The sequence below is a fragment of the Pelobates fuscus genome, chromosome 10, assembly GCF_036172605.1.
Source record: "Pelobates fuscus isolate aPelFus1 chromosome 10, aPelFus1.pri, whole genome shotgun sequence".
Lineage (NCBI taxonomy): Eukaryota > Metazoa > Chordata > Amphibia > Anura > Pelobatidae > Pelobates > Pelobates fuscus.
Genome location: NC_086326.1, coordinates 90384962 through 90396082, shown reverse-complemented (window position 1 = coordinate 90396082; position 11121 = coordinate 90384962). Strand labels below are relative to the sequence as shown.

The window sequence follows — 11121 nt, the reverse complement described above, 5'->3', positions numbered from 1 at the left end:
ACTGACGTTGATGTCCTTCATCAGCACGGGCCTGGATTTACTTTAAGGCAAACGGGAATGATCCACTCAGTTTGCCTAAAAATTTATTGAATCAAGAACCTTGCAAACTGCAATAATTACACTTGCAGGGTTAAGGGTGATGGGAGTTGACACCTAGACCACTTCAATGGGCTGAAGTGGTCTGGGTGCCTACAGTGTTCCTTTAAGTGAATCAGGCTAGATATGCATAAGTAGATTGTAAAATTCTTGTACAAGCTTCGTTTAACTGAGCAATCAATACTAGAAATATCAGGTCAGCCCAACCATGCATGAGTAGACAATTGTGTTAAAGGCATCAGTGGTGTGTAGGCTGTTATGGAGAAGAAAATAAAATCCAACTAGACTAATTACGGTAGTTCCTCAGTTTAACCTTGGGGGACATATTCAAGAGAACAGGAGATTGTGAAAAACCATGTAAGAGGTCCACAGGAAACAGGCATGAGTCCTACAATATACATAATAAACAAAAAACAGAGGAGAAAAAAATTCACTCCCCCACAACTTGCAGTGGTAACGGAGGTCCTAAGGAGAGTTCTGAGCCAGGGAGAGTTTCTTCTATGGCTCGTCGCCAAGTTCAGCCAATGCCCCGCGGGGACAACATAGAGCCCAGTCGTGAGAGTCCCATTGTCGGCCCATCGGCTCACTGGTTTGAAGGCATGCCGTAGATTGACCGGAGAAGGACCTGCCCAATGGAGTCTGCTGGATCCCTCTCGATGTTGTTAGGAATCAGAGTAGGTAGGGATGCAGGCTCAGGGCCGCCATCAGGGGGTGACAACCATGACTTTCCCTCTCTGCACACATACATAGCGAATATCGCGATCTATGTGTGCAGCCGCGGGCCCCCGGCTCCCTGTTACCGCCGAGGGGGCCCAGGCAGCACACTGCTTCTCCTCTTCTCCTCTCTGCTAATAACTCTTGCGAGACCCGGTTGCCATGGCAACGCTCCGCGGGTCTCGCGAGAGTTATTGGAGGAGAGAAGAGAAGAGGAGAAGCAGTGTGCTGGGCCCCCTCTGCGGAAACAGGGAGCCGGGCCTCCCCCCCCCCCCCCCCTGGAATCTCCCCCCTCCCTGGACAAAGGTAAGCAGGGAGGGGGGAGAAACATTTTAATTAAATTAGTGTATTAGTGTCCAGACCTTGTGCTTTGTCAGGGGCCCCAACATTTCTGATGGCAGCCCTGTGCAGGCTATTCAGGCATCCCATGTAGAAGTCATACATTTTAATTTTTATTTTTTTGTGCACGTTTACAGGAAATGCAGATTCTTTGCAAATTTAACTTTTTTGTCATCTCATCACTTGGAGTGATAATCTTGGAGGAAGACACTGGAATCGTGTAGAACAGGGGCAGGCAAATTTTGACACTCTAGATGTTCTGGACTACATCTCCCCTGATGCTTGGCCATCATTATGGCTATAAAAGCATTATGAGAGATTGGTGCCTACTCCTGGTCTAGAGAGTATACATTGTAAAATCTATATTTGCTGACAATTTCCCTTGTACAATGTATAGATTGAACATTTACATGCATGATGATTACATTGTCATCCACTGATTTTGTGGATGTGATAAACCACCTACATTTATTTATTTATAATTTGCAGAAGTTTATTTTGGCTACAATATTTGCCTTTGGCATTTTGATGACAATATGCAATGCTGCCTGCTACAGACAAATGAATGAACCATCCCCTGATGGAGAGGAACCCAAGGGTGAGTAATGTTATGTCAGCTGACACCTTTCCGAACTATAACTACTTTCTCTTCTATTTATTTCCCTAAAAAGCATAATAAGCAAAACAACATATAGCTGTGAAATAAAGGATTTCCCACATAAGAATATCATATTAAGAATTTTTTTCATGATGTCAAAATTAGTCTTTGAAATTATTTGAATACTTTTTTAAATGTTGCTATGAAGATGAACAGTATAGGATTTGTGATACTATAATTCTGTTACATTCATGCTCAAATGTTTGAATACCTAATCGAAAAATAAAGTTGTACTTACTAAGGCTGTTAGGGCATCACAAACATTTTGTGTGTTTCTTTGTACAGCAAAAACAAAGAGTAAAAAAGAATATAAAAGAATTGTCCTGGCTTAGAAATATTTTGACGTTTAAGGAAATGCTACTAGCAGCATTTACAACACTGACTACACTTTTTATGGTGTGTAAATGGCTATAGTTGACTCTAACTTTAACATTTATTTTTTCATGTTATATTGTTCTTGAAAATATTCCCCCTATTAAAGAACACTTCACACTGTAGCACACTGTAGTTGTTATGGTGGTAGGAGTGTCCTGTTGCTCCACCAATGTAAGTAGTCAAATGATTTGCTAACGGTTTTACAACTTACCCGAGGTCCACCGTGTGCTGGTCACTTAGCTCTCCTGAGATAAACCCTACTGTGCCGAGTAAGCGCATTAGTTGATATCATCAGATGATTGCTGAGCAAAGCTCTGCCCTGCACCTGGTTTGATTACTTAAAGGGAATCTCCAGTGCCAGGAAAACAATCTGTTTTCCTGGCACTGGAGGGTCCCTCTCCCTCCCACCCCCCAATACCCGGTTACTGAAGGGGTAAAAACCCCTTCAGTGACTTACCTGAGGCAGCGGCGATGTCCCTCGTCGCTGTCTCCTCCTCCGCGATGCTCCTCCTATCCATTGAGACTGATCTCGTCCACCGGCAGAGGGGACCTAATGCGCATGCGCGGCAATGCGCATGCGCATTACGTCTCCCCATAGGAAAGCATTGAAAAATAATTTCAATGCTTTCCTATGGGGTTTTGAGCGACGATGGAGGTCCTCACACAGCGTGAGGACATCCAGCGACGCTCTAGCACAGGTTTCCTGTGCTAGAAACCAGGAAGTGCCCTCTAGTGGCTGTCTAATAGACAGCCACTAGAGGTGGAGTTAACCCTGCAAGGTAATTATTGCAGTTTATAAAAAACTGCAATAATTACACTTGCAGGGTTAAGAGTAGTGGGAGTTGGCACCCAGACCACTCCAATGAGCAGAAGTGGTCTGGGTGCCTAGAGTGTCCCTTTAAATTAGATGGGAACCAGGGTGTTCCTGGCACCACAACCTTCACAGTAACACCATCAACTGCAGAATGTTTCCAAACCGATGGCACAAAATAATAAAACTTTAATTGCATAGGACTAAACAATAGGTGAAATAAAACACCCTTTTATAAGCCCTCTTTTGATAATTCTATTCAAATTTAAATAACTTTCCAATTGCTGTGATCATTAGATCTCAATCAATCTCAATCAAAGATGACTGTTGTTAGGAGAGAGTATGTTTGTAAGGAATAAGGTATTTTTTTTATTGCCAGGTAGACGTAAAAGATTTTGGCCAGCTGTTAATACTATAGCAGGAAATACATATGCATCTGTAATTCACTGTTTTATTTGAGATAACATATTTCTTCTCACTTTTTTTCTGAATGCATTCACCATTTCTCCAGTTTCTTTATATAAGTATTAACAGTACTATTAAAATGAATTCTATTTTGAAGGTTGTTTGGATGAAAATGGCGTGCTCCATGAATTTAATACTCGGTGGAGGACGAAAAATTGCTTGGACTGCAGTTGTGGAACTGCTCAGATGACCTGCTGCTCAGCGTAAGTTGCAATAATTTCTTATGATTCTATTAAGCAGACCAAATTGTTTACACAGGGCTTAGAATGTGGGATATCCATTGAGGGAGTTGATGATTTCAGGTTTGCTCCTTCATGCTCTTGCAAATATCATACATTATGGCTGAATGGGAAAAGCAGAACTGTGAGGGAAGAATTAAAGGGGTGTATATAAAAACATAATTTGGGTTGGGATGTGTGATTGTGATGTAAGTGTCATGTTCCTCCTGTGTGGTCACGATTATAAGATTCAGTACTGTGTTATCACCTTTTGTCAGTATCTGTCACCAAATTTCACTGAGACTCTGGAACATGGCTTTCAGTTAACATTGTATTCAGTCCAAGCACATATCCAATACTCTAGCTGATTCCTCAGGAACAACTCAAAATGGTTTCCAACTGTCACACACAGAGACCTAGACATTCCAGGATGTGTCCTGCTCATCTTAAAGCTGCATATAAAAAAATACATAAAATAAAAACTATGAAAGATTTTGGATAACAGTGTAAGATTCAACAGAAATATACATAAAACAGTAACTCAAACGTAAACTAGAACAGATCATTTGTATAGTTAACGTTCATGTAATCCAGGGTGTTGTCCAGATTTACATGGACATATTGCGGGTGGTCTTCTTTGCTCAGATCGTCGTAGAGTATTTTGTTCAGAGGTGTTTGCAGGAATCTGGTCTCTGGAGGAGTAACCGGTGGTTGTGCATTTTGTTGCTGAATGATATCATTCTGATGCTGTTCTGTATCCTTTTTGGACATAGCATTTTCATCCTTATGGCACTCAGGTGGACACCATACTCTGGTATATGAATCCTGGGATTGTATTTTAATTGGTAGAAATGTATATCATATCTATTGAACTTTGAACATTCTGTTACCAATGCCTTGTATTATGATGGTTGGAATCCATTTATCCTGCCCATGGTAGTTTCTAATCAATAATATATATGAATGTATAAGTCTGGAACACTAGAAGTGTTCAAACTCTCTTTAGGATGTTCTGGACAAACTTTATTAAGAGGAGTTCTCTAACTTCTTACAAACATTAACACAATTGTGGGACATGGTGTGTTCCAACAGTTAAATAATAAAAAAAAAAAAAAGGTAAGTGTCTCTGGAATAAATTTTATCTTTGTGATTGACAAATAAATTACATTTCAGAGTTTGTACAAATTGTCCAAACTGTCGATTAAAGGCTCATACATATGGAGAGTCTTATAGTGTAGGATATTATTTGAATCACGTAAAGTTCCTGTGATGCAAATTGTGCACCAGAGTCACCAGAGTTGTGCACCAGAGTTGCTTTAGGTAGTCTAATCTTGCATACGAGCTGGAAAGTATGACACTGGTTTGTTCTGTTGCAGTACCTGATATTCAAACCCCTTCTGGCTACACAGAGAGTATCCACAGCTTCAAAATACATTCATCCATCCACTGATCAGGATTCTTGTCCAAGGATCAGTTGATGATGGCCAAGCCTTGCAGGAATTCCTGGTCAGATTCTGTAAATCTGTGCACATGCATTGCAAGCAGCTACACGAGAAGAAATATCTGTATTCAATGCAGGCCACCAAATATATTCCCATGATCTTTGCTTATTTTTTTACTATAGCCTGATGTGAGCTGTGTAGTAACTTTAGAGCTTACGTTTGCAGCAAAGTAGGATTTATGACTTGTGAACCACAGAAAAGACAGCCTGAGTCTTTACAGTTTAAGTTGTCTTGGAAAAACAGGGCTGCATATCAGTGTAACAGATCACCTGGCACCCCAACTGGGTACCTCCATTGATGGATGCTCCTAGTGCTTCCCGAGGGCTCCAAGCACTCCACTTGACACCATAAGCACTGTAGACCCCACAAACCGCCGCAGCTTGGTTGGGGTCTCGCCGTCTCCTACCCACCCTGGACCTACGACAAGGCTCCAGGATCCAGTGGGTAAACCTCTCTTTCCCCATAGAGTGAAGCAGGAACAGGAACAAGCTCTTACAAGAGCTTAGTGATTATTCAAGAGAGTATGAAGAGCATAGCAATCCCTTGTAGCAGATTCCCCCCAATAAGAGAAAGGACTCTAGATTGAGGGTGAAGTAGAACAGAAGGTTTATTGCCGCAGCCTGGAATATATACAGTTTTTCAGGCCAGAGGCACACCCCCTGGACCTGATGGAAAACAGGGACAAAAGGAACATAAACCAAGAAAAACATAGTTTTATATTCAGTTACTCCCATACAGTGTACACAATCCCTCTCCTCTGTCTGTGATATAATTAACGAAGACAATGGACTAACTCTAAGCAGAAAAAACATATATTTTTACAAACCCCCCAAAATACAACATATCCCCACAAAAGTGATCACCGATCTGGGTGAACAACATATACAAAAATCACCCAGATCGGTTCAGGGGTTCAGGAATTTCCTGGAAGCCTTATTTTTGCCCCACCGTGCACATGGTCCCATGCCCATACACTCAACAACAAAACACTGCTGGACAATTTAAGATTGCCGCCGCCACCACATGTTTGAATCTGTTCCAGTTAAAAGTCCAAGGGGCAGAAACAGTACTTTTGAACATGGGTTATCACAGGGCTCATAGTCCCAGGGCAAGAGGCTGGCAAGCAGGCCTCTCCAAAAACCAGTGGCAAGGTCACTTTTTCCACAATCAGCGTGAACTACTTTAGGTCACCCACTTTGAAAAAAATACTTAATCTTCTGAAACCTAGAATACAAGCATGTATAAGTAGCAATCACCTTGGAATTTAGATTCAACTGCTGAAGAGTAGTCAAATCGCTGTTGTGTTAGCGATACCCTTCTGAGGGTGTAAAATGGCACTGAAAGAGTATCTGTTCTCACAGTTGTGGTCACTAAATATCGTATGTTTTACCCCATTTTCTAGCTATTAATATTTTAGCGAAATATCAACAGGGTCTGATTTTTAATAAGCCTTGGCCATTTTAGATGCAATAAAACAATTTCAGGTTTCAGCTTGTAACGGACCGTTTCACTTACAAGAGGATAAAACCCAGTTTAGGCGATATCCCCCTTTTCCATAGACCAGCAGCTACTGCAAGCACCAATCTCCCGGACTGGAAACTGTACAAATCTTCCAACTCCCGAACTGGAACCACACGAACCCTGGAATCAGCCAAACAGGAAAAGCATATAATCCGCTTACACTCCTTGCAGTCAGCATACAATCCAATTCCCCCAAAAACGAGACGAAACATCGGTTTGAGGGTCAAGCAGAATCTGAGGTCTGGAACACCCAGCCTGGTTTTTATTACAGTTGTGCACATACAGGACACACCCAGGGGGAGGCATAAAACAACCAATCAAGCAACAGTACAACCCACACATCCCCTCCCCTCAGATAAGCAATTAACATAATTATTACATACAGTAAAAATACAGTTTCCACACATACTCTGTAACTTTAAAACCATACATCGCATTCTCATAAAAATACATATCCACAATCAATCCATTCAGGGAAACAACATATTAAAAAATGGCATGAATCAGACCAGGGGTTCAAAAGTTAGTAAAAGTATCTTTTGTTCCCCCTGGCTGGCAGTATTTTAATCTGCTCAAACAGGAAAAGTAAAACATCCCCACAATGCATCCTGGTTTCCTCCCTTCTGCCCTGGAGATAATTGGAGAAGTAATCCAATTATCTCCCAGGTCAAAGACAAAACTCCATTACACATGTGGGGACCTAAATACAGGATTATGTTTTAAATATATAAAGTTACTTTTTATACATTAAACACAGACATGTAACATATCCCCAGATAGCTCAGGTCTGCGTGCACATTATTAGGTGAATGGCACGCAGACCACACAAATACAGTTTAATTGCCATGGAGCCAAAGTCTTTCCCATAGTCTTTCATTATATGAATAGGCTCCACGGCATAGCTATCTGGGGGTATCACTGCTCACACAGGGCAAGTACCGAATCGCCCCACTGTGTTTAAAGGGCCAGAATGAGTGACATGCACTCTGTTAGGGCCGAATACGTTTTGTAAAAGGGCCCAATCTCCCAGGGCCATAGTCCAAAGGCAAGAGGCGGGCAAGCAGCCCCCTCCAAGCACACGTGGCGAGGTCGGTTTCGCCACACAGCTCAATAACATTGCCAATCAAATATAATTTTTCAAAAACCAAATCCCACATCTTTTTGATTATATTACACTTTCACCAAATATGGAGATAATCCCCCCGGCTTTCCTACATCTCCAACATTTAGACCTATAAGTATTCTAAAACGTAGCCAGCCTGGCAGGAACATAATACAAAAATGTTATCAGTTTTAATTGGTTTTCCAAAATATTAGTGCTATGAATAGATTCATTATATCTTTTTAATGCCTCAGAGCATTCTTCAGAATTAAATTCCATCTGCCCAATTTTACCCCATTTTTCCCTGATATCCTGATGATTATTATCATATTTTAGACTTAAATAACTATAGGCTTTAGACATTATGTTTGTATATTATATATATGTAAGTCTAAGTATATATAATTTTATTTTAAACTGTTTTAAACTTTATTTTAACTTTTTTCAGGCAGCAGGGGGACTACCTGTAATTACAGGCACTCTCCTTGCTGGCACTGCTGTGGATGGCTAATGCCGTCCATGTGATCGTGAGGTCCTCGCAAGGACCTCATGATCACATGGCCCAGGAGGGCCAGAATGGCAGCATGCAGACTCCCTGGAATGCCAGGTGAGTCCCCCCACCACGATCGCTGGCGTGGGATTGCTGGCAAGTGGGTAAGTACATAGGACGGCGGGGACATGCTATGTCGCCCTTGGCGTTTAGAGCTGGGTCTCCAAGGACGGCATAGCACGCCCGCTGTCCTTAAGGGCTTAATCTATACTGTAAAGTATCTTAAATTACGTACCATACTATAAGTTTTATAATAGAGTTTCATCAATAATTAATTGTATATTGCACCATCTCATTGTGATATTCTCTGTATTATATTGTGCCGTTACATCCTATCATTCTTAATTTAAACAGTATTATCATTACTATATCGTGTACTATTACTACTATTTCTATTTTTTTAATTATATAAGCAATTAATTAATTTATATCTACATTCTCTGGGGGTCTTCAGCTTCTCCCCTGCTCTTAGCATACGATTCGTATACCATTGTATACGTTCATCCAGTCTGCCTCCCCTTTCAGTTCCACTGCAATGGTTTTCACCTCCATGACATCACTTTGTGTCTGCCTCACCGTCCACCAGGGAACACGCCTGTCTCCTTTCAGGTTTAGCTCAACCGCCTGCAATGATTTGTACCTCCACCACGTCACTTCGCATCTGCCTTACCATCCACCAGGGAACACTCCTGTCTCCTTTCAGGCTTAGCTCATCCGCCGCGTCTGACTTCCTATCCGCGCCCTGGTTGTTCGCTTTGCACCACATGTAATGCGTGCACGTGAGTCTCACGTCATCACGTCCTCAACAAGTGGTTCAGTTATTCTAGTAAATATCCCGGTAGGTGATACACACCCAATAGGTTTTATTATCTCATATGAATAGATTTGCTTAGGAACAATTGGGTGTTCTAGACCCAGTCAGCATTTAGTGACCCCCCTCCCTGACCACAGGTAAGGGGCAGGGAGGGGGAATAAGCTTACATTATTATACATAAAAAAAACAAAAACCCTGCTCCTCCCCAGGGGCTTTATCCAACACCACAAACACACACACTGCATCCAATTCACAAACACATACACTACATCCACTACACACACTGCATCCACTGCATAAAGACTGCATGCACTACACAAATACAGACACTGCATCCACTAAACAAACACATACACTACATCCACTATACAAAGACTGCATCCACTACCATTGCATCAACTTTCCTCACACACTCTTTCTGCATCCACTATAGACACACAAACTACATCCACTCTCCAATCACACATTGCAACCAATCTACACACACACAAACACACACACTACATCCACTATAAACACACACTGCATTGACTTTACATATACTTGTGGGAGGACTTGGAAGTGAGCCCTGGGTGCCCAGGCCTTGAGCTGTGTAAGGGGCCCAACATTTCTGATGGCAGCCCTGCATGTATTTGTCATGTGGCATTTTAATAAAAACAGAGAATATGTTTTATTTATGAAAGTTGCTGTCTTTGAGTTTCTGCTGTGTCCATAGCAGTCACATCATGCTAGAGCAAAAATTGCTATTTCTATTGTATATTTGTGTCATGGAGTATTTATAAAAATAATAATTTTGTTAATATGTTTCTAAGATATTGAAGAGCGCCATTGCAAAGGGCCACATGAGTACTGCATTCATGCATGCATTTTGCTTTTTTATTTTAAGTAATGGTGGATTTGGGTTTAATATTTCAATTGTGGTAAATATAAGTCGGCTAACAGTCACTATGCATAGATACATATGGCAAAGAGTGATAAATATGATAGCGGTAAGTAATAATAGAAAATGTAGGTTAGTGTGTTCAGGATACATAATTAAACAAGTAGTTTGACTATACCTCACTTTTGATTTTTACTATTCCTATTATGTTCCAGTCATGGTGAACCTGTCAACTATGATGAAAATGAATGTTTTGTCAAGTATGATAAGGATGCTTGCACCGTGGAAGTACTACAAAGGAAGGATCCTACAAAGCAGTGTGAGCGCTATGGACTGATTGGCTAACGATGAGGTTAGCATAATCCAGATTCCGTCCTTAAGCCTTCTCTGAATCTACTGAAACCATGACGATCAAAGCTGTATTGAATACCTTTGTTAATTAATAAAATAGTCATGTTGAGTGCTTGTGATTTTTTTTTTTTTGGCAGAGATACCACTTATTGCCATGTACCAGTCTATATTGATTAACAGGGGTTCAGGGGATAATTCAGATATAATATGTTTTTTCTATTCACCAGGTACACACAGCTGATGTGTGCAGATAGTGGGCACATAGATTGTATCCACTAAAATAAGACAATCCAAGATCTGTATATATAAAATGAGGGAAATTAAATTCTAAATCAGTGTTTGAAAAATGTTTGAAAAGCCTAATATGGAATTACAGAAATGCAATAAGGAGACTAAGCTCCTTATTAGCATTGGCTTGGTGCAGACTTGTAAGGTTATTTTTTCCCCCCAAACTTCTAGTCCAATAGAAATTCCAGTAATAATTGGTTGGGATATGTTATAAACCACCTAATGTTGAAGCAACACTATAGGGTCAGGAACACTTACCTTATAGTGTTAAAATCACCAAATACCCCCCTGCCCCTCCCTTCCCCCACTAAATATAGTAACATCTTACTTTTATTCCAGTCTGATCTGCCTGCTTGGCTGACATAATCAGAAGTGGTGTTTTGAACCAATCACAATACTTTTGCATAGGAAAGCATTGGATTGGCTGAGGTGGTCAA

At 41.0% G+C, this 11121-nt stretch overlaps 1 protein-coding gene across 1 annotated transcript; it reads left to right on the top strand.

Annotated features, from left to right (window-relative positions):
- Window positions 1-1642: 1642 nt before the first annotated feature.
- Window positions 1643-10508, top strand: LOC134575914 (beta-microseminoprotein J1-like). Its single transcript, XM_063435365.1, has 3 exons — window positions 1643-1747; window positions 3556-3661; window positions 10261-10508. The coding sequence occupies exons 1-3, from the start codon at window positions 1678-1680 to the stop codon at window positions 10388-10390; spliced, it is 306 nt and encodes a 101-aa protein (XP_063291435.1). The 5' UTR covers window positions 1643-1677; the 3' UTR covers window positions 10391-10508.
- The last annotated feature ends 613 nt before the right edge of the window (window positions 10509-11121 follow it).

What these genes read in the sequence shown, in the direction of transcription:
- LOC134575914 (XM_063435365.1), top strand. Translation starts at nt 1,678, where the DNA reads ATGACAATATGCAATGCTGCCTGCTACAGACAAATGAATGAACCATCC. An exon ending in TGATGGAGAGGAACCCAAGG is followed by an intron (nt 1,748 to 3,555) that starts GTGAGTAATGTT and finishes TCTATTTTGAAG; the next exon opens with GTTGTTTGGATGAAAATGGC. An exon ending in CAGATGACCTGCTGCTCAGC is followed by an intron (nt 3,662 to 10,260) that starts GTAAGTTGCAAT and finishes ATTATGTTCCAG; the next exon opens with TCATGGTGAACCTGTCAACT.